At 40.1% G+C, this 24485-nt stretch overlaps 1 protein-coding gene across 2 annotated transcripts; it reads right to left on the reverse strand.

Moving 5' to 3' along the window:
• Window positions 1–314: 314 nt before the first annotated feature.
• chrnb1 (cholinergic receptor, nicotinic, beta 1 (muscle)) lies at window positions 315–22756 on the reverse strand. Of its 2 annotated transcripts, XM_035950276.2 has the most exons (12): window positions 22492–22756; window positions 21867–21968; window positions 21292–21425; window positions 17798–17842; window positions 17229–17338; window positions 15229–15337; window positions 14976–15120; window positions 14548–14733; window positions 13264–13487; window positions 7223–7398; window positions 1421–1568; window positions 315–1281 (listed from the first exon to the last, which is right to left on the reverse strand). In XM_035950276.2, the coding sequence occupies exons 3-12, from the start codon at window positions 21412–21414 to the stop codon at window positions 1132–1134; spliced, it is 1416 nt and encodes a 471-aa protein (XP_035806169.1). In that variant the 5' UTR covers window positions 21415–21425; window positions 21867–21968; window positions 22492–22756; the 3' UTR covers window positions 315–1131. The 2 variants fall into 2 exon arrangements, with proteins under 2 accessions (XP_035806169.1, XP_023130579.1); XM_023274811.3 differs by lacking the exon at window positions 21867–21968 and having other exon boundaries at window positions 22492–22755.
• Window positions 22757–24485: the final 1729 nt, after the last annotated feature.

Raw genomic sequence — 24485 nt, forward strand, 5'->3', positions numbered from 1 at the left:
TGCAATTGAAACCGCAGTGGAACAATAATGCTGCACGGAGGTCTATAACATTGAAGGGCTATCAGCGCTGTCGCCGCAACGGGCTGTTTAGGATGACTGCAGACTTTCAGACCTTCCAATGCTTCGGCTAATAGAGCTCACAGTACATGTATGCATGAGTGTATTTACACATAGAAATATCAGGGAAGCCCGTGCAGCAGTGTCCGGTGACCAGTGCCAGTGCCGAGGTTATTAATAGCCAGAACAGGCAGGTGATGGAGCGAGGGTCGCAGCTCTCACAGCAGCATTCTGACAACAGATGGAGGCCTTTGATATCCTCTCCTCAGATCTTTATTTAAAAGACCAAAACAAAATGAAAGCACAAGATTAAAAGGGCAGATGTGTGTTTGTGTCATGTGAGAATCACAAAGAGGACGTGTGGAGTACATCCGCGAGCGAGTGCCACACCGAGGGCCACTCGCTTTCTATACGGCGGGAATTCCAACGGCTATTGGTGCAGCTGGTGAATTGACATGCCGTGCCGCTTCGCACGCCGACATAAGAATAGCCTTCCATGCAAACGCACACATACAAAGAGGATTACCGGGGCCGCAGAAATATCCACGGAGCATGTGCCACACTCTGGCACATTCTGACACAGGGAAATGAAAGGCATACAAGCATGCTCATTATAGCATCTGGTTTGTCTTGGTGTTTATGTGTCGGATCCACACTTCAGACTTACAGTCCTAATGAAGCTAATATGCTAAAAACACACCAGTAGCTTCAATTCTATCATATACAAACACATGTAAAGTATGCTAACATTAGCTTGATTGATATGTTACATGCAACAATCAATGTTCTTACACGTACAAGGCAGTTTTAGTTGCTTTAAAACTATGCAAATTCTACGTCATCCAAGAAAAGGTATAATAACTGGTTTGACAAAGCAGTTGCAGCTGCAATTCTGAAGGAATTGGTTGCACGGGACAGTATCAGATTTACAAAAGGCATCTTGGACACCAAGTATCGCTGGCAGGACAGTCTGTTGCCTTCTCAACATGCACTGGAAGAGCTGCGCAACTTCCCCGTTTCTTGGGAAAATGGTGGCACGAGGTGGTTCAAGAAAAATCAAACTCTTCCAACGCTTCAGGGGGATTTTGGAAACGGGTCGGTGGGCGTGTGGTTATAACTAGCATCAATGAAGATGGCCAAGGTGCCCACAGTGGTGAAGACGACGAAGATCCAGAGGAACATGCGATCCACCACCATGGCTACGTACTGCCAGTCCTCTTTCAGCTGGATGAGGAAAGATCAACAAAAGGGAGGAAGGAGAACACACAGGACAGAACAACAGAAAAAAAGAAAACAGGGCAGAAATCAGGAAAGGAATATAAGGAAGAAAAAGATGGAGGAGTTTTATCACTAATCAACTTACAGCTTCATAGTCCTTCTCGGCCTGCAGAGCCTCAGCGATATACGTGATGGCGTCTATGGCTGACTTGAGCTCGTCGGGTAGCGTAAGGTAGCTACTGGGTCCATCAATGAACTTCCTCAGATCTGTGCACATGCCCTCTGGCTGGAACCTGGAACAAACATGTATATTAGCACCGCAGGAAACGATTCATAAAATATCACAACGGTACAAATAAATCTCAGGGTGGATCCAGGGGAATTTTGAAGTGTCAAGAGGCCAACCGGACAAAGGCACACAAGCTTGCAGAATGTAGCAACGTGCCAGCAGGTGTCAGTCCGCTCTAATTAAAAGCTGTAAAATAGTAACGCGTTTATGAGCCGAGGCTGCACGTATGCTTTGCACTCTTCTGTCATTCAGAGAGGAATAAGGGGAAGGTCACTGGAGCTCCCCGGATCCCCCACTGCCGGTGTGGGAGACTCTGCTCTGCAACTGCTGACCGGCCTGTTCTGGCTGAGAAGAACACTGTGTGTGTTCATGTGCATGTTTCTGTGTTTACTTGTTGCCCTCAGTTACCAACTGTCAGCTGCTATTGGGTGCCAGGAGTTGCTGAGGGACGCCAGGAGAAAGTTGCTGCGTGTACATTCATAACTCTGCTGCCACATGACAAATCAAACATTAGAGGTCAAACTTGTTTTAATTTTTCTTATTCACAATTCTTATTACTAACTGAAAGGAGGAGTTTTCTAGAGCACAGTTGACAAGTCTAAACCGCACAAGAAAGGTTTTCTATTCATTGCTTTCTCAAATTAAAAGATCTTCACAGTGAAAGTGAATGAAAACCTGATGAAACCTGCAACGAGTGTTTTTTCTCCTGTCTCTCTTGCAGCAGTATTTTGATATGATTAAGTTCAGACCTTCTAACTTGAAAATAACCACTGTATTATTTTTCAAAAACTTGGAGGTGTAAAATAACAGCTGTAAGAATATGAAGTTGCTTACTACTGTCATTCCTCAAATTCCAACTTCTATGTAGAAACTGAAAGAACCAATAGTCATCAACCTAAATATTTGTACAATCCCGCCCCCTCACCGCCTGCTTCTTTTAAGATGAGCAGCTACCTCACAGTCTGCCAGGTTTACTTTGTAAAGCTGATTCTGCTAAAAAGTGTCACCCACAAGCAAAGCACGGCAAATGTTTCTCGACCACAGATCACAATATTAAAAGATGAAGGCAACTTTTATACCAATTTGAAACCAATAAACTGATTGGGTTACTGTGTTGCCATGCCACTTTCTGTACATATACTGCATTTTAATACAACTGAATTCCCAAAACCACTGTCCTCATTTGAACATTGATATTTATCTGTCGTTAGATAGCAAAACAAGCTTTAAAGAGTAACTACAATGCAGCCCATTAAGACCACGTTAACCAGCAGACATTTCAGAACCATTTCCAAGCTGCTGCTCTGCACTGTTAAACTACTGATATAGAACTGATACTTTCTCTGACAAACAGATGAGTTTAAGACAAAAGTTGTGCAGAGGAATCAATGATATTTCCAAAAAGAAAAAGTTAAAAGCAACAGAAAGTCCTGGTCTAACACACTGATTCATGTCTACGCCAGGTACTGTATATTAATTGTTTTGCTCTGCTCTGTTAATCCAAGACACAGAGAGAGTCTTCTTCCTGAAGTGGCATTTAAAGCGACATGCTTAGGCAGCCTGTTTAAAACAGAGTTAAAACTCTTAAAAATATACCATCTTTGGGGCCACTTTCTGATCATACCAGATGAAGCAAAGCTGTAGTATCAAGATGATTGCTTTTGAATAAAACTTTGTATTTGTATGAGGATGAATATCGTTTTCCTTCTTTTTAAAGTTATTCGGTCTCACTTTAGCACAAATTTATTGAGATTTTTTTCATTTTCTTCATCTTTCTGCTCTGATTCTAGCAGTACAGTGCAGCATGTCCTTCAGCAATGACACATGGATTACTATTGGCTGCTTCCAGCGGGGAGACGCAGAGCTCTAATGCTTCTGTAACCTTAAGCAGAGATACAGTATGATTCTCTCAGCACAACGTCACAGCGAAAATGCTTGTTAGAGAAATGACATTACCTTTTACATGTAAGGATTTGTCTTATTACAACATGAGTCTTGTTTTTGTGATGCTGGGCATCATTTCTGTTGGACGTGATAGCAAGATACTCATTAAAATATTTACTGAGATCTGGGAACTCACTCCAACAGATAGCTTTAGCCAAAATAAACTACTTTATTTGGAGGGGAATGAAAAATGAGCACACTTGAAATGTGTGTACAAGTAAGGTATGTTGGTCAAAACTGAACTAGACAGGCAGTTTTTTTAAAATTGTAAGAGATGTTTACAGTGGAATATTGGATAATCATTTTACAGTTTGTCTTTGCTGTCTTTTCCAAATGAACTTAACTAACCTGAGAATTTGTTTAGGACAGCATATCGGCAGCTTCTGTTTTGATTTCCGTTCCCGAGGTTTTCAAGCAGAACACTGAATTGTGTCTTATTGGTGTTATTCACAAGATTCTGGATCAAAATCAGGAAAATGTTTGTGCATTTTGAACAGAATTCCCCTTTATCAAACTTCAACTTCTTTCCAAAACTCACCTCGTCTCCTCCTGACCTTGTCCAAACAAACACAAAATTAACAGGATCCTCTTTGCAGAGCAGCTGCTTTTCTTATGAAACACCTCAAATATTAAACACCTTCTTCACTTGGAGCTTTGGAACCAAAAACCAAAAGTCAGACAAGTCCTCCACCAGAGGGCAGTGTGGCACCGTGTCTTCAAACACACCACAATAAAAGTGTAACCGGGCGGGCAGGGCAAAGCAGGTAGCTGCTTGGTATTCCGCGCATGAAAATAGGAGTTTACAATGCAGCGCCGCCATCGCTGCTGCTCCTCAGAGTGTGGCAGGTGAAAAGGCTGCGACCTAAGAGAGGTGAAGCCCCATCAGGTAAAGAGAGAGAAGGTGAGGGAGAAGAAAGGGAGGGAGGGAGAGTCACAGCTTGGCCTCTTCACCCCTCCTCCCTTTTCCCCTCCTTTATGGCTCAAAGTAGCACTTCATCAGCGAGAAGTAAATGACTATTGAGGAGACTAATTCAACTAAAACTGGCTGCGTCTGGTGCCAAGACATGCACTAAACCCAATTAAGAAGGTGAGTGTATGTGTGGGCTCCAGAGAGATACTGCTGCCTCATCAAGTTGCTCCAACACAGCCTCCCCCCTTCCTTCCTCCTCCGTTCTTTCACCTCCACTCGCAGCATCTAACGTGTCAGACTCCATTTGTGTGGGTCGTTATTATTTTAGCAATGATTCCCTCCCTCCAGACATATTTCATCTCTCAAAGGAGGTTGGAGACGGAGGGTCGGCTGCACGCTGCGAGGAAGATTTGGGGTGTATTAACAGAGCAGCGGGGAAGGCAGGCTGGTTCCAGCATAAAAAGATGACAAGGGTTAAACCGATGGAACAGTTTGTCGCCAATTTGCACTGGCCCAAATCCAGCTCCTTACTCAACAGCTTCAGGGGCAGCAATCTGTAAAACTTCTGATGAAAATCATCAATCTGGGTTTCACTTGAAGCGTTTGGGTTCTAAGGTCTAAAAACCTTTTATAAGAGGTCGTTCCAAACCACAATTGTGTTGCAGTTGTTTAACATGACAACCCTATAGTGTTAAATATTGATAAAACTCTGCTTGACACAGTCTGAAGCGTCCTTACCTGTGTTCAAACATCTAAAAGCAAAGAGCTAACTTTTCCCTTTAGAACAAATTGTTCCTTGATCCGTTCTTAGATTGCAACAGCTCCAGGAATGAAGGCTTGACAGCTTAAATTTCAGTGCAAAGTGCACAAGTTTATATTATGTGACAGCGACTTTTGAGAAGTCTAAGTGTGTTTTCTCAAACACTTTGGCACCGCAAAGCAGCAAACAGCAAGAGAAACGGCTCAGTACATCGCCTTGAATGAAAACTGGATATAAGAAGAGGAAGAAGAGATGAAATTCTACATTTCCAAACTAACTATGAGAGCTTCATGTAGCATTTCACAGCCGAAAAAGGAAAACAACAAGACAACATGCTACACTAACTTTACCCTCTTAACATTCTCACCTTTACTTGTGTGTTTTTTTAAACTAAAAAAAAGACAAAAAGCATGGAAGGATGTTGTTTGTTTGACCCTTACAGTAAAAAAATACCCCGCAGCCCATCATGATTCAGCAACTACAGACCACACAAAAGGTAAGAAAGGATAATTTTGTGTATTACAGAGCATCACTGCTGCTGCGGTTGCTTTTGTTGATGTGATGTTTGTATCTTAAAATGTTTTTCTCTTTGTGAGGCTTCTTTGTGCTTTCAGATGAGGTAGAATTTGATTCAGAATGGGCCGATGACATTTATAATACAAGAGCAGAATTTTTAATTTGCCTGCATTTGAACCAGTGAGTATTAAATCTTTATTTGTCCACTTCTATCATCACGTAAGTCAAGAATACACTTGGAGTACATAATACTAGAATAATGAAGGCCAATGAAAACACAGAGAAGAAAGGGGAACATTAAATAATAATGGTGGTGATTGAAGTATACTAATTATCTTTAACTAATAGTAGGAGGTGTAGATTTCTGTATTTTTGAAGTTTTAGTTGCACATTTTGTTTATTCATAGAAAATATAAACCAACTAATAAACTATTAGGATTAAATATTATCATAGACTAGACATAACAGCATATAAAGTAACTAAAATTTGCTGTAGCTGCAACATTGAGGCAATAACTGATTGATTAATGGATCAAAAATTACACTCCAAGAATATAATATAACTGATTCTGAAATGCACATTACTTTTGGTACATTAAACATATTTTGATGCTAATAGTTTTGTACTTTTAACTTGGATTTTGAATGCATTTTACTTGTAACAGAGTATTTTTCCACTGTAGTATTGGTACTTTTAATTACACAAATAATCTAAATACTGCCCTTAATGTACTTTTATTTACTTCTACTGCAGAAAGGTTTTCCTTTTACATATAACCCATGCAGAAGACAGTTGCATATGGCTTATATATTACAAGTGGATGGATGAAAGCTTTAATGTATCTTCTACTTACATCTGCTTAGGTTTGAAGAACTATGAAATGCTTTAGAAATCTGCAGTTTTATACAAATATGAAATTTGCTTCTGCAGAAAATCCATCGAATGCCTCTAGTTTTCATATTATAAACACATTTTTTGAAAACAGGCCATCAATACACAAGCAATCCCTTAAATGTGGAATGAACCTACTTCCTTCAAGAATATTGTATAATATAGTTTGGAGAAGCTTGCACAGACTAAATATTTGTTTCAAGACAATCACAATTTAAGAGTAATGTAGCACATTTTCTAACACAGGTCTTCGTAAATAGATCAGCAAGGTAAAACTGCCATCTGTCAGTATATTTAGTTTCTCATTATATGCAGAAATGTGAGCATTAGAGCCATTTGTGCAGTGTGTTTATTTGGCCTAAACAGCCACTTTACTGACTGTACACCTGCTTTCTGTGCGATAACTGGAAACATTTGCACTAATCGTGTGTTTGGAGCAAAAATATTCAGCTCGTGCCACCAAGTCTCAGCCTCAGTTTGTCCAACATTGCGTCTAAAGTTCTCCTTTTGTCTTAACACAGTGACATTCACATGCATGTGGAGCAAAACACATTCAAGCACAATGACAGCACAACAACACATACAATATATCGACTGTATATATACAGTTGATGTCCACAGCAGGACCAGTCTCACCTGTTGGGTTTGGGGAACAAGATGGAGGTGTCGGGTTTGCGTATGAAATACTCATCAGCCGCTTTGCTGATGACAAATATCTTCTTCTCCCGGCGGGGCACGGCCTCCAGGGACAGGGGCGTCTCCACTTTTGGTCTCAGCATGCCCAGATATGGAGGCAGCAGATGGATGAAGATCTGGAAGCAGGGAGAAGGTAAAGAGTAAAAGAGATGCTTCTACAATTAGCAGTACAGACAGTTTGCTCCTCTGCTCCACCACATCCTCAAGCAGGTTTATTAAGCAGGCCAGTCGACAAACTACAAACGTCAAAGCAGTTTTATACTTTTATGAATGTATAAATGTGTATTTCTTTCTCTGTAAATAACAAACAGGAGGTTATTCAACCATACTTTCAGTCAACATCTTGTTGGCTCACCCAGACCTCAAGGAACCATCGTCTTTCCTGGTATGAAAAAATCCATTTGTTTGGATTCCTGTTTCATGATTTATGGGACAGCTGAAATGTACTTGCCCTGTATTTGCCTATTAGTGTTGAGAAATGAGTCCAAATGTTGAATTTCGCAGTGAGATAACCTTTGAGAACATTTGCTGCTGAATGATATGGGTGGAGGAACCAAATGCTTTCCAATTCCTCAAAGTCTGCTCTCAAGGTGTCCTTGGACAAAGCACAGAAGTCTGGATGCTCCAGTGAGGCACTTTACTAAAGGACTATAGCTGCACTGGGCACCTCCCAAATGTGCGTAATTAAAATAGAAATAAATGTTTCATATAACCTGGGAAAAACAAAGTCAATCTTTTATCAGATGGGAGTCCTTGGTTGTCAGATTTGGAGCTTAGAATATCAGAAGAGTCACTGATAAAACAGCACATCATTGGGTTCAAGTGTTAGTATTGATCAGTACCATAAATGCTGTAAATGTCTGTTATCTGCTCTCTGAAGTGCTTTGATATCCTTTTATTAAAAAAATCTTGGCTTGCCTGTATTGACAGATGGATGTCAATAACAGGCCTGGCAGGAGACACCGTGGCAGCAAGTGTAGAGTGAATTTGGGAAAAGTGGTGTCACTTAATTTCATTTTTGAGCTAATTAAGAGGCAAACACAGTGTGTCCATGTCCCTAAATGACATCCTCTGACCTTTTGCGTCCTGGTTTACAATGACAAGTAGAATAGCTGCTGTAGTCTGTTGTCTGTGTGAGTCACCCACAATGGCATGATCACAGCAACAGCCAAACAGACAACACTGGGAGCTATGAGAGGTGATGGGAGGCTCTTTTTCCTTTTTGATGTCACGCAACATCAGCTGTACTGTTCTGATTCACTCTCACTGCAGCAGCAAACAGCAGACAGTCCAGTCAGAGAGTAACTGGTGAGCACAGGAGAGCATTTAGAAGCTAAAGAATCAGATATTTCTCCTAGGAGTTGCTAGAGAACAAAACAGAGCTAAAGGAGAGTGACTTCTATGCAGCTGGCCAGAATCACAACCGTGAAGCAAACTGTTCCTCTGGAGAACAACAATAATGGACAGCAACAATAGTAACTTGTGTTTGCTGCCCCCAACTGGCCAAAAATCCCAAGAAACACGAATTCATTTCATCATTAAGTTCCACTTTTAAAAATATCATGAATAAGTAAATAAGTGGTACTGGAGGGTGAAAATTTGGTATTGTAAACTAGTTTAGGCTATAAATGCTGTAATGTGTGCCACTAAATCAAGCTACACTATCAAAATAAACACTAAATAAGCGAAAACATTTAAAAAAAAAAAAAACTTCACAGGAAACTTAGTTAATTTTAGTTTAAAATTAATTAACAGCAGTCATAGGTGCGACTGGAGACACTGACATCATGTCCCCTGTTAGTAGGAATTTGTGTTTTTGACATCATTTGAGATGCCCATATCGGAATGACTACATGCTCAGGAGAAATGATACTTAATAGGATTTATTTTGGACATAAAATGTTTTATTCTACAAATTTCAAATGAAAAATTCTGGGGGATGGTAATTTCATAATGTTCTGAAGTTATTACAAATGTTCACTGTGTGCATCGCTTCTGAAAGTGCCGGCTGTCCAGATCCTTTTTCCCAACACAAACAGCCTTCCTCTTGAAACTTCTAATGCCACGTCCAAATCTCCTTTCCTGTTGCCGCTTGTTTATGAAATTTTCTAACAAATTCACGTTGCGCATTCACATTTGACTGAGTTTGAACGTACTTCAATACACAGAATGTAATGTCTGGCCAACAATAAATTAATTAAGAGCATAACTATTAGTATTTTCTTACCAAAATATTACTTTTGGAGATGTACAAGGAAGCTTTGCAACAAAATTTAGCATTTCAAGTTGTGGGAAAACACTTTTAAGTAAATATTTTAACGATATGCAGGTTTCTTGTAAATTAAATAACGTTTACATTCACTCTTACCAAAGTTAACAAAGTGTACTTCATCTTAAAATGTTTGATAAACTGGTTAAAGAATTATCCCACTCACAAAACATGTGCAAAGCTTTAACATGACGAAAAACTCCAAACCAAAATACCTCAAATGTAGGTTTCCTTCCAGCACTCATGATTAGAAACAGATTCAGACAGTGAATCATTTCAGGTTAGTTTAACTGAAGGTGATGAAACAGGGCAGCAGGCCCTCTGTCTTTCATTTTCAATTTTAGTTTTAATGTTCACTTTCTCTCTTATTGATCCAATGTGGCATCTGTTTGATTTCTCTCTTCTCAGTACATGATAAACCGGGAATATAAGAGAGGGAACTGCACCCCAGAGTGTACTTCTTCATCTACAAAGACATTATTCTTAGAAGATGGCTGCTGTAATTCAGCTGGTGTTGCTGCTCTGACAGACCAGAGCTTCTCACATAGAGACATAAGCACCCGAGGGTTTCTCTTTGGAGGAGACCTGAGGAGACAGAACTCAGCCCTGACTGAGTGCTGAACTGGAGAAAGGAAATGAGACGCTGAAGGCAGCCATGAGGATGGAGGAGGGAGAAACAGCAGCTGAGATGATGAGATGTCTGTGTAGAGACTAAACTCTGATGAAAGATGTTTCTCTGTCTGTAGAACACTCTGGTAGAGGTACTTATGGAGAAGTCAGACATACCTACAACCCAGCTTCAGGCAGCTCCCAAAGAGTATTAAACGTTAGATTTAACAGCATGTGTAATGGTTTTACAAGTGGATGGCTCTTTGCTTGTATAAGAACAATCATACAAGAAATTAGAAAATGTGTACGATGACTTAAATTTGTCTTTACTCTACATCTTTTTCCTGACATTCTATTTTTCCTTGAATCAGTTTTTCTTTGCTCCAGCTGCTCCTCCTTAACCCTCGTGTCGTCCTGCGGGTCAAAATAAAACCGTTTTAAAGTTTGAAAATGTGAAAAAAAAAAAAATAAAAATCACAGTGAAACTTCTGATGTCCACATTTTCAACATTTTTGGGAAATCTTTGAACAATTTTTGGTGGAAAAAAAAAGAAACGTTAAAAATGTTTCTGAATAACATTCACACAAAAAAAAAATCAACCAAAATCCAGCAAATTTCACTGGATTTTGGTTGATTTTTTCCTGAATGCTCTTAAAGAAAATTTTAGAAGTTTTACTGATATATATGGAATCACTTTAGATATTTTTAGGATTTTTTTGGAAAATTTTTACTCATTTTTTGAAAACATTCACAAGAATTTTCTTGCCAAATTATTATTATTATTATTATTTTTTTTTTAAAATAAAAATATTAAGGGAAACTTTTAAGGAATTATTGGAATTTTCTTCCTGAAGGTTTTGCAAATTTTCAGATATTTGGGGAATTTTTTTTGCTGAAGTTTTGGATTTTTTTTTAGACAAGGAAACAATATTTTTGGTGCCCGTGAATGAAGACAACAGGAGGTTTAAAAAAAACTGTGAGGTAAAGACACAAAAATTAGTGAGAAATGAGAAATATTGCAGCATATTGTTACAGAACACTAAACTACCTCGATGTACTTCATTTTGCGTGCTCATATAAATTTAACTTATCGGCTGGGATGTGAGGATTAATTTAAAAACAGGTGGGCTAAATGCTCTGCAAAAAAAGGTGCCATTAAAGCGGTGTTTTAACTGCAATAAAAGAATGCTAAACGGAGAATAGTCATTAGTACCATCATTTGAGGGAATGTAATTTTTTTTAATTAAAGTTACATTTATGAATGTAGCATTGTTGGGTTTTAATATAGATTTTATTACTCAGGACAGTCTTTGAAGTGCTGAAATTACACACTTTAAAGCATCTTTTCTGCTTTCAGCTCTTGTTTATTTAGATTTTTGAGTAATGTATAGGACACACACAAAAACAACCTGCAATAAGGAAACCAAAATAACTTAAAGCTGCATTTTTTTATTTGCTTTGGTCACCTGAAGGCAGCAGAGTCACCCATAAACACAACAATTACATAGTTTCTCCTTATAAAGTCGCTATGTTGGCAATATAGCCTATTACACACTGAGCAAATGCAGAAAAGCACTTATTTGTTATTGTGTTTCTGACCAAATTTTCAATATTAACTCTTCTTTAAGCTCTGTTTTGGCTTCCATTAAGGATTATATGTTGCTCTTTATTAGCTAAATGTTCATTAAACAGCCACTAACTTTACCTACCTTCTATCTGTAACAGCTCATCAAAGCTTTGTTGTTGAAAACTGCTGCTTACCGATGCAGATATGAGCTATGAAAATGAAAGAACCAGTCACATTGCAGGCTGTAAAATTGAAACAGTGGGCTAAAAACACCCTTTTACAGTTGAGCACAGCCTCAAAGATGCTGGATTTGTGACCCGTTAAACATTAAACTTTGTTATTAGATGCATTCTTAGCGTTAAAATATTTATCAGTGCAGTTTTAAAGAAGGAAGCACGGTATTACTGGTATTTTTGAACTCATGCACAGCTGAAAACACACCAAAACAACCATAAATTTCCCCTCAACTAATGTTCCGTGCACAAAACCTCCCTTCCATCTCACATTTCATGACCGACGCTGATCGTCTTGAGAGCGGGAGGGAAAAGAAGCAGAACCTATAATGCCCCCTTCTCCCCCCATCAATCCAGCATCAAGCAGCTCGGTTCCATTAAACCATGCAAATCACCTGCGTATATAAGAGCCTTTTCGGAGGTGAATGTTCCCTGAAACCGTGACAGAACAAACTCCTTACGCCTGTAATTAGCTCCACGTAATGTACAGAGAGGGCAGCAGCCACTGATGGAGGTTAATGGTATAACATGACATTTAGAGCGTTGAGGACTGTGTCGACTTAATTCAGTGGTCTGCCTCAACCCAAACTACTACCACCACTGCCTCCATTACCGAATTAAGGCACAAATTAACATTGCATTGATGAATTATTTCGAGGAAACGGCTTACTACATGAATGGAACCAGGCACTGCTGGCCAACAAAACAGATGTTTGGCTACATTTAATTAATTTTACATGTATTTTTTATTAAAATCACAGCCTCATTTGTCACTAAAATGTGCAATAGCTTTGGTGTTTATTGTACTTAGTTACATTAACGTAGTTATTTACCAGTTTTAGCTTCCATTGTATTGTAAGCATATATCAGAATGTGAGATAAAAGCATTTTTCAGACTACTACTTCCCAATCTCCCCTGTCCTTCCCCTCCAGGTCTCTCTGAGGACATGCTGGCAGCTTAATGACATCACTTTGACATCACTCTTTGATACAAACTGCAGAGAAACGAAGGCCGAGATAAAGCAGCGTCTTTGTGATTCAGCAGCTGCTATTCTTGCTAAATGTTCCACCGACAGAAAAGAAGCTTTCCTCGTGTATTGTTCTGAAATATGATAAATGACCGATTTGAAGAGGAAAACAAGTCTATAGACGCTCTAGGACTGCAGATTTCCATCAAAAAACGCCACTGATTTCAAAGCAATAGAGCTCAGCAGCAGTCAAATCATTCGTTGCTACTGACTGACTGACACAATGGGAATCTGCATCATGTGTTCATCTGTGTTTTATGATATTTTGTGCTCACCTTGCGCATCCACAGGGGCATCATGTGGGTGTTGGGCGAGCGGTGGTGGAGGTTGAGCACGACCACGCTGAGAATGACGGAGAACGTGACCAGGATCATGGTGAACATGATGTAGTTGACGATGATGGGGACACCCAGCGAGGTCTCGGGGATTTTATCAGCCAGCAGCAAGAGGAACACAGTGAGGGTGAGCAGCACGTTGATGGACAGGCCCATCTTCTCACCTGACAGAAAGAAAGAAAAATAAAGTTTTAGATAGGGTTGTAAATGCTCACAGGGTCTAAGAATCAGACTAATTCCTGGGTAGGTTTTCTGTGGGTCAGACGAGGAAGAATGTGGGGTGACAATAAAATCACAATGTGATGGAAAACCTCCTTAAACAGTGTTTGAGTTTGGTCAATATTTGTGCGATACTTCTGTCACTGAAAGAGGAAATGCTCTTTTAAGATGCATTTTACATTGAATTTTTTTGCACAAAGTTACTTTTTTAATGTTGAATACAATCTTTTTAATTTTTCCCCTTATGGTTGTTGTCTTTGGCTTGTGTTACAACTCATCAAGTCTTACCAAGTTGATTCTTCCTTTAACTGATTTTAGCAGCATCTGGGCCAAGTAATGCAGCAGTAATGACGCTAATGGAAAATTCATCTCAGTGGTCACTTACAAACTGTGTCTGGTTAAAGTGGGAAGACAAGGAGATGCGTGCTCCCTCAAGAAGAGGCATTTAGCTTCCTGACAGGAAGGTTAACGTCAGATTGTGAAATGTAAATTCAGGTTCTTCATTCAAACTCCCGCAGGTCCTTTTATTGTGAGCTTACATGCAGTCAATTCAATCATCCGCAGGAGTAACAGACCTCAAAGGAACAAATGATAGAGTACATTACTTAAAAAAATCAATAAAAAGCAGACTATTAGAGAAAACAATGCTCAGACTGTGTCAGTATAGGAAATAAAGTGCACTGTCAAGCTGATTACTCCGGGTTGTATTTCTACCGCTGCCAATTTTGAGGTTATCGACTCAGTCGTGCTCCTGGAAGCAAGAATGTAATCTGAAATTGAATCCCTTTGTAATTGAATAAATGTTTGATTGCCCAATTTAAAGAAACCCTCACAAACGCAATTAGAAAATAGCATTAGCAGATTTAGCGATCAATGATTTAGCAGTGTAAACCCAACCAACACTACATCAAAGTGGAAATTGTATGGATCACTACCTAGACTGGCACATAAAGAGAGTCAATCATCTATACTTTAGCTCATAATTAAATCATTTAAAGTGTTTACCTGCATCAGGAGGCAGGTAGAAGTTAAAAATGGCAATGATGGTGATGAGAATGCAGGGGAGGATGATGTTGAGCACGTAGTACAGAGGCTTCCTCTCGATGATCAGGTAGAAGGTCATGTCTTCGTACAGGTCATCATTCATGTTCTTCCTGCTCGGCTTATGCCTGATGGCCCACTCGCCGCCCTCTGGGGGAACATTCACAGCTCGGGCATTTAGAGATGATTTCAATTAAGATCAGCACATTTAACATTCTCACCACACAAGCAACAAATTTGCATACCACCAGAGAGTCCGAACAAAAGTGCAAACACAGTCGAACAAGTAGGAAACACTCCTGTGACCGTGTTTCAAATATTAAGCAAAAAGCAAACATAAAGCACCTAATAAGACAAAATTAAAAACAGTGTATAATGTGAACGACGCTCACCGCTGAAAGCTTCGTCTAATTGGATCTCCCGGATCTCGTTGCCTCTCGAGTCCAGGGCGTACTGAAGGTCGATTTCTGTCGAGTCATATGTGTAGGAGCGGAACTGCATGGTGCAATTCTGCCAGTCAAATGGGAAATATGTTACCTAGACAGACATACAGGCGTGTAGTGAGTCGGAGAGGAGGACCAAACTGAGGAGAAGATGATGGAAAACAAAAGTACACTGAATGGTTGTGCATGTATGTATGTTCACCTTGACTCCACAGGCGCTGCAGTACAGAGCAGGGGGGGTCCAGGTGACCCTGCCGTTACTATAAACCTGAACATGGACATGCAGGGCCACATCAAACACCCCATCATTGCTGCAAACAGAAGATTAGATGAAATATGAATCAAAAAGTTCCTTGTTTAATAGATTTAAATACGTATTGCATTTTATTTTTATCGTATCACTCATCTCACTATCATTTAATTAAATTGAATTCAATTAAATTTTAGTTATCTAGCACCAATTCACACAACACAGGCCTTACAAATTTTAAACAGAGAACCCAACAATCCAAAGTTGCCACTGGGTTCGCTATGAGCAAGCAGTCAGTGATAGTGGGAAGGAACCAAAAAAAAACTGACAGAACCAGGCTCAGGGAAGGCAGCCATCTGCCTCGACCAGCTGAGGTGAGAGTAGGGATGAGGAGGGTGGGTGATAGCAGGATAGCGACTAAAACATTACCTCTAGAAGGCTTACAGAAGTGCAAGATTACAAAAAAATACACAAAACAATAGGCTGTTCAGAAGACAATAACAAACTAGCTCATTTGTTACCTTTCAGCCTTTTACAAAGATAACAGACTGGGTTCACAAAGTGAGATGTCTCCGTTTTATACTGCAACACTAATCACAAGGCTGTTATTAACAGATAGCAGCAATATTAGCACCTTATGCTGCTGACTCAGGTAATAAAATCACATAGGAGCAGCATGTAAAGTTTGAGTCTCATCTAAAGCCTTTGCTTCCTCTCACTCAACCTTTGTCTTGTTATTTTCTACCTCACTGCACAATTTGCAGGAAAGTACAGTTAAAGAGTCACCGAAGGTAAAGCTAAGGTAATGTGTCATATTTATGCTTATTGAGGTCATACTCCTCCCTCCATTCGCTCACCACTGCTATAGAGTGCATCAACATTTGGCCGTAGTCCCATTCTACGAGACCCTTCATTAAAACATTTTAATTGGCAAGGATGGAACGGAGAAACTCGGCACATTTCACAGGGCACCGCTAAGGGCAACGCTAATGTTGGATGTATACAAAGCTGGTTTGGCAGTTAAGCTCATAACATAATACACAATGAAGACATCAAGTCAGTTAGACACAGATTTAGCCTTCTGTCAGTGAACAGCATTTGGTTTTTATGGCTCTGGCTATTTTACAGAGAGAAGCCTGTGTCCTAAATGTGGGCCTTCCTAAAACCCTGTGAAGGTGCTGCTGCTGCTAAAATAACCAGCATTGAGCTTTCAGACGCAGAGAAGTATACGCACGTCTGCATTTGTGTGAATGTACATATTTATGAGTATGTGAGCGGTTCCAAGTGAAAGCCTCCCAAGCTGAAGTGGCTGAATGGTGCCATCAGCTCAGTTATTAGGGAGCCATGCTGCTTAATTGCCTATAAAGTGTTGATGAATGGAGCAGTGGGGATATTTACAGTGGTGTTAATGGGAGCATGTATGTGTGTGGGAGTGGAAGGAAAAAGGCCGCTTGGCTTGTTGTTCTTAATATCTACATTTTTTACTTTAATGCTGCGACATACAGCTTTTCGAGTGCACATGTGCTGTTGTATGCATTCATATGACTCCACTGAACATGTTTTCCAAAAACATTGCCTGAGCACAGTAGGAAGTTCTAAATTCTCCAGATATCCTGTGCTACACTGACACTGGGAATGAATTAATACACAACCAGAAAACACTTGTTATTTGCATCTTATTTTAACCCTTTGATGCACAACATGGGTCAAGAGATACCCATTTTCCATTGAATATGGGTCGCTTTTGACCCATGTTGTGCATCAAAGGGTTAAATGTCTGCAACACAAAGAAGAGGCACATCAGTAAGCATGAGGGTGGTAAAAACAAGCTACCCCGTAGGGCCTACTCAGAGCCTAAGTATACAAAACTAAAATGGAGCAAAGTGACCAAACAGTGTCTCCTCTCAGCTTTTTAGTGATTAATTAATGTCAGTGTGAGTGGCAGCGCTTACTTATTGATGAGGACAATGTCAGGAAGCCACACCTTCCCAGCGGGGATACGCAACACCTCAATCCCATCAAACTGCTTTGGTTTCCACGACAACCGATGATCTGTCCATTCCTGTTTGAAATATTCAAAAAGCGGCGTCATGTGTGGGGATGTGAAACTTACACACAAGTGCATATAAAGGGCAGGACGACAAGAGAAACAAAAAATTGCAGAAGGCAGAAACTTTGCATTTGCAAATATAACCAATTTGTCATTTCATCAGTTTATTTTTCATTTTTCCGCTGTTGTAATTAGATTCCACTGGGATGGTTTCCCCGTGCATTTGTCCCTGCATAACAAAAAACTATTTGCATATTTGTTTCATTTCGCTGGTTATTATGACTGCTCCAGCTGTGTGTATTGGCACTGAGCTCTACATGAAAAAGGAGGTCTTATGTTAATACATTCATTGCCACTGCGGTAGGTGTCACGGTTGAGATGGTTAAAATGATGTGAAGCACTCACAAGTTATTCATTTACACCATAGTGCACACAAAAGAACCACTGGATCGTTCATGCAAAGAGACTTACCAGATTCATGACAACAACTGTGCTCATTTCTTCATTTTTCATGTTCTAAAGGAAAAATATAGAAAAAAAAGTTTTATTTCAGATTCTTTCAACTGCAGCACTTTAGGTTTCAATCCTCACACCGTCAATTATTGTGATAATTGTCACCCCAGTTATATAAAACCTCTCTGATTAAAAAAAATGATGTACTTTGGGGCAAAAGCATGGCAGCCACATGTGTAGTAGTGGCCACAAACTGTTTATAAAATGATGGTAGCCTTCAGGACTGAAAAGTCAAGCAGAAGTGTCTTGAATCTGCCAGCAGGGGGCGACTCCTCAGGGTGCCTGATTGCATAGTCAACTATAAGAAAATGACCCCACTTCTCACTTGATTTGTTACCCAAGTAAAGATTTTTAAAATTAGTTTGTGGTTTCAATGGCTCGTTTCAAAGACTTTCTGAATACATTTTGTAAATGACTGTCCCCATGTTAAAATGGCCAACTACACAGCAGAAAAAAAACTAACTGTTTCTATAGCTATTTTGCCTATTTATGACATATATACAGAGGTAGATTTTATATGAAACTCCACCGTTTAAATTGCATTAAGGCTTGAATTTATGCATAATCAAGGCAACCATCAGTCAAGCACCATGGGTGGCTAGTATGGCTGCAGGTATGGACATTTCAAAGGTGCACATTTGGATACTGTAGAGCATAGGTGTCAAACAAGCGGCCCACGGGCCAAAACCAGGCCTCAAGAGGGTCCAATTTATATGCAAAGCAAGCAGACACAACATGGCGTGTTCCAAGAAACACTGTGGTGATAGTTTCTGAGATGGGATGAAGATTTTTATTAAGGTTTAGACATTTTGCTGAACATTCTTATTCACTTTCAGGCAAAGACGCTTTAATGTAAGTGTAGTAGGTACAGGGCTGTAACCATTGGGAGATTAACTTAGTTTGTGATCAAGAGTCCATCAACCACAAACACACCTAATGACACTTCTACAAAACAGCTCACAAAACAACAGAAGTTAAAAGGGTAGCATTTGCTGCATAATGGTCATTTTTGCAACTGCATAATGTGATGCACTGCTTTACGGGATCACATGGTAGGAAGCAGGAAGGCTGAGCTTCTATAAGCCGGGCCTGCTATTTAAAACACCAGGAGGAATGTCAGGGAGACAGCTGGGCCCGAAGCAGAGAAGGAGGGGGTTGGGGACGGCAGACTTAAACCATCTCTCTTCGTCACACAAACACACAACGTACCTATCTCATTACTGACCTACCATTCACCGATACTTCCTGTAACTGTTTGAATTCACCTCAGGATGTCCCTCAGGGCCAATGTTAATAATAACTCTGCAGTTACCCAGCTGACTAGTTCTGAGCATCCAAGTGGGTCAGGTTTTCAAGATCGTTCCACTCTAGAACTTAAAAGGTCCCATGTGACTTCCTCTCCAGAGCGAGGCTGACCTTGAGTGGAGGTGTAAGGAGCATGTTCGCTGTGTGTGTGTCGCTTTGGATACCACAGAGAACAGAGCCGAGGGGAAAATAAAGAACACATAAAGTGACCCGGTGTGTGTGTGTGTGTGTGTGTGTGTGTGTGTGTGTGTGTTTGAGCGTGCACTCACTCGTTATCTTTTTATGCGGTCACACAGGCAGCAGCCCAGTCAGTGCATGCTGCTAAAACACCCTTTCCCAGCATGAATGAATAAAAATACAGTACTTCACTTCAGTAGTACTCATTTGTGCCATCTGGCTCTGAATTCAGACCCAGATGGTTCTTAGATATATTCACAGTGTTGAATACAAAACTTCAGCATTGCATTTACATTTGAGAGGCAGAGAAGCTCCTGAGGCAGCAGAGTCCTAGTTTTTCGGGCTAAAAGCTCCAGCATGAAGCCCGACCAAGCAGCAACCTCCAGCATTGCCAAATAACCAGATTCAGATGTTAAAGGCCCACTAAATGACCCATTATGAGTGCATATCAATCCCATACATAGGGACCAGTAGGGGTCTCCTTCTCCCTCTAGCAAGCTCTGTATGTACAATAGCATTAAGTCTGACAATTACTAAATAGAAAGTAACCCTGACTGTGGTAGCGACCTCCTGGTGTAATGTGAATAAGTGCATGTAAAGTCTCCGATGGAGTTTTAATGGAGAAACATACAAAATGGAGCTTGTAATAAACATAGCAACAGAGAGCATTCACCAAATCGCTGAACCATTGTGGTTCCTAAACTTAACCAAACATCGACCGTAAAAGCAAAAGTTGAAAGGAGACTTCAGTCAAAAAATTAAACCATTAGATTGATTGGAGACGGCTCTTTAACCCAGTCTCCTAGGACAAAGGCTGCTGATTTACACCTCTCCCATCACCTCCAGCCTCTAAATTCGACTTTTGCTTCTGTTTGCAAGTGGAACAAGGTGTCAACAACATCATTAAATGGAGTGATAGAAGCCTACTGTGTCTACTTCTGTCCTATATATATGGGAATGATATGCATTGACAACGAGTCATTTAATGGGCTGATAAAATCCAAATTGGGAGGAAAGTGAAGCCGACAGAGTTGCCATAAAGCTGTAGTTGCACAAATGGCCACTTGAGGTTGGCTCCAAAAGTGTGTCAATCCCAATAAGCCCCTTATGTTAAAATGCTACTTTACAGAAGAAAAAAGCAGTTTACAGCCTGGTACAAAAACTATTTTGGTCTCTATAGCTAATTTCCCCATTCAGGAAAACTGTACAGGGGTAGATTTTATATGAAATTCCCCCATTTAAATTGTATTAAGACTTGAATTTGTGCATAACCAAGCCAACCATCAATCTAGCATGGCTGCAGGTGTGGACATTTGCATACTGTAGCATACCATATGAAACCAGTGTCCCAAACATTAAGCTACTTATTGCACAACTTTCTACTCTGTGGCCTTTTTCAGGGTACAGGAAGCTCTTAAGCCATCTCAGATTAGACTGTAGTCATCAGATCTAACTAGTTTCCATAGTATCATTAATATCATAACTTAAAAGCAGAATTTAGTCAACATTCAGTCAATGTTTTGCACTGAGTTGCATTTATTTCTCCCATCTAATATTGACAATGTATTATCAGAATCAGAAAAAACTATATTTATCCCCAAGTGGCAGTTAGGTAAAATTAAAGGTAAATGTATTAAACTACAAGTGCTGAATCGTCCACTCACGTGCTCAGTAACATTATTTCTGCTGTGAAAACAGCCCTACAACAGAGACGTGAGTCGAACTTACTTGTATGTTGCTATGTGGACAATTTTCTTGTCCAGAGTGTCTTTATTTCATTTTCTTTGTCTCTAAATCTGCTCAATTTTGGGTAAAGTTGGTTTGAGTCAAATGCAGTTCTATACAGAAACAGCACCTTCCCCTCCACTGTGAGCATGTAGCCAGTAACCTTTAAATGTTTTTTGACATTTTGAAATTATGTGTGCATACTCATGTAATAAACATTTCTGTGTTATGGCTGTGTGCCTCACCAGTCCAACGAAGGAGGAGAGGACCATCCCCACACGGACCACCACCCTCTCTTCGGGGCTGCGAGCCGGCCGGACCTTTAGGTTGTAGCCGGTGAAGATGGTCTTCATCAAATTCTGCTCCATTTCAGCAGCACCTGAATGACACACAGACAGAGCTGGTCTGACACAGTTCAATTATTTGATATGATTATTTGATGAGTGTTGTCCAAATCTATGTAAATGTCTCACTGCAGGCTCGAGCCAACCAAAACCAAAACGCTTACATTCCGTTGCAGTTTCACACATAACCCATGTTTTCCTGGTGCCCATTTCCTCCCCAGTATTGGAAGGTTAGAAGCATTTATAATCAGCAGCTCCAGTGACGCAGCATTCATCACATTTGGCATCGCTGTGGCCCCAGCAGGATCTGACCTGACAGGAATAAATGACGACGATCACCCAGCAAGGCACCCCCATTAGCTAGGCACAGGGAAGCATGGCTGCTGATGGGTGAGCGATGGGATGGGAGGTGGTGGTTGAAGGCTGGAATTTAGCATTTTTATCTCCCTTCCTAGTTCAAATAACTTGGTAAATACCTGAGCCGACGAAAACACAACAACATCAGATGAGGTAAAGCAGGCCGCTGCTGCTGGGCATCTCACTTGTTAGCTTCAGATTGGTCTCTGGGTTTTTTTGCTCTGGAGAGGAGAATATATGGCACCTGAAAAGACACTTAAATGGTCTTTCAGCATTTTTTTTTTTTTTATACAGCTTCACTCAACACAAGTGATTGCACTCACTGAGCAGTGATGTAAAAATGCCCCCGACAGCAATGAAGTTCAAAATAAATGACATCTTTGCACTTGTCTAGTAACCAGTGGTCAGTTATCAAATCAGCTGTCTGAAGAAGCCATTGATTTCTCTGGAGAATTAGATGCCTCTCAGCTGACAATGATTGTTTATGACTTCAGTGATAAACAAATTGCGTTTAGGAAATATCTGCGCTGTCTCCAACTAAAATGTCAATATTGTACCTTTAATATTGTCAATAAATGTGTTCCAGATACACATTAATGTTCCTATGTTAGTTCTTGGGTGGTGTCCAGTGTTAATCTAGTGGTCTGTTTACTGGTCAGCCTCTAGTATTATTATTCCATGTATCATTTTACGTGTGATATTATTCTAGTATCTATTCCATGGCTACTACAGCTTGTGTCTTACCTCCTAATGTGCTCAAGCTGCAGAAGCAACATGCTAGCAGAATCACATCCAGGCTTTTCATGGCGAAACCCCAGAACCAAACTCCTCTCCTCCTGAAAACACAGATCCTCGGTGGGTTAATCCAACTTCTTCAACTTCCTCTCTGGAAGTGTTCAGCGCAGAGTTTTGGTTTGGTCACTCTGGACTGTTGTTGTCCGTCAGTCAGGCCGGCCTGGCCAACTGCTGTCTGCTCCAATTACCTCCAGGAGGGAGGAGGGGGGGAGGTTGTGCATGTCACAGTCAGCGTGAACCAGGCATGACTCTGCTCAGTGGCAACTCATGATAGAGTGGTTCTCAAACTGTGGCTGAGGACCCTACAGGGGTCCTAGTTGGAGCTGGATCCAAGTGGAACACGATATGGAGTGACCAAACAACAGATTCTTCAACTTCTACTTGATGTTGAAGCAATTTAACAGCAATTTGATGTCTGGTTTGAAGAGAAGAGGCATATGACATTAAGTAAAAATTTAAGTCTGTGTCGGTTAACATTTATTTTGGCAACGTTGGTTAACAGGACAAATACGTGTATATAAAGGGACATTAGTAATTGCACAGTTCTTATTTGAGTTATATTTTTCTGCCTATTTGCACACCATCTACACAGTTCTTAGCTTTAGTATACATTCAGTATATAATCATGCCTTTATATTTTTCATATCTCTATATCCCCTGTGTGCTTTGCTCTTGTCTTTTATTTCTGCATATGGAGTTTAATATGCTGCTGTTTTCTTGAATTTTTGTCTAAATCAATAAAGTATCTACCTAGCTCTACCTACGTTATGCTGCAAGACATAACTAGCCATCATTTTAACATTAAGTAAACACAATAAGCAAAAAACCAGATCCTTCATTATGGTTAATCTTTATGGACCATTTTGTTCCTTTTTCTACTCATTTGTGATAGAAGTATCTTTATTTATGTCAAGTGAAACATAAAATTCAGGCATCAAGGGTGACAAGTGAAAGTATAATAGCATATAAAGCAGTTAAGCAGTTTTGTGCTGCTTTCAATACATTTTAAACTCCCATAGGTCCAACTTTCCTCATTAAATATTGTTCCTGCTGATTCAACACAAACATGTGTACTGTTTTCTTTGGGGAAGTGGCCTCTTTAGATGACCATGTGGCACCTGTTGACATGTATGTTGAATTAACTGATAATATATTTCTGCAAGATTTCTGCTTGGGGTCAAAATTTATAAAGAAATGAAGACCTATGAGTGAATGTGAAAGTGTGCTTTGCTTTGTTCATGTTTTATTACGGGGATAAATGTACATTTTCTAAACAATAAGGGGAGTGTATCCCATATCCTTCCGAGAACCGAGGGAAGAAAGTATTTTTCAATTTAACTTTTTTATGATTTCCATGTGAGCTAAATCAACACACCATTAAATTGCTCCCATGTCCACTACAGTTGACATTCAGAAAGTTAAACTGAACTCTGACCCAATTTATAAATCCTGATATGTTCAAAAACGAGAACATACGATTACCATCGGTAAAACAAAGATATCTTAGAAAAAATGTATTTAACTTTTCTCTTTTCCTGCTGCTGTCTCCATCTTGTCTCAGCATGAAAACAAAGTTCCCCTCATCCCACCCAATCACTTGAGATATCATGGGAGAGGCCAAGATGTCCTCTACTGAACAAATCAGGATTTAGTACGGTAGTTCAAATGAGTCCAAAGATAGAGATCAAAAACAAATGTCCAGTACAGAGAACATAAATGAATGTCATCATATTAAAGACAGTAAAGGATTAGAACTCTCAGTATGCTCTTAAACCACACCTTGTTCTTACCAACTTTGCTGTGCCAACTTGTGTTTTTATTTCTCCTTTTGCCTCACATCCTACTGGCCCTAAATCCCCTTTTCTGCCTGCTCTCCTCCCACTCTTTCATTACAGGAAGTCTCCACAAAGCCTCATCAAGATTCTGCCCCCACCTGTTCCCAG

Source organism: Amphiprion ocellaris, chromosome 23 (genome assembly GCF_022539595.1).
Source record: "Amphiprion ocellaris isolate individual 3 ecotype Okinawa chromosome 23, ASM2253959v1, whole genome shotgun sequence".
NCBI lineage: Eukaryota > Metazoa > Chordata > Actinopteri > Pomacentridae > Amphiprion > Amphiprion ocellaris.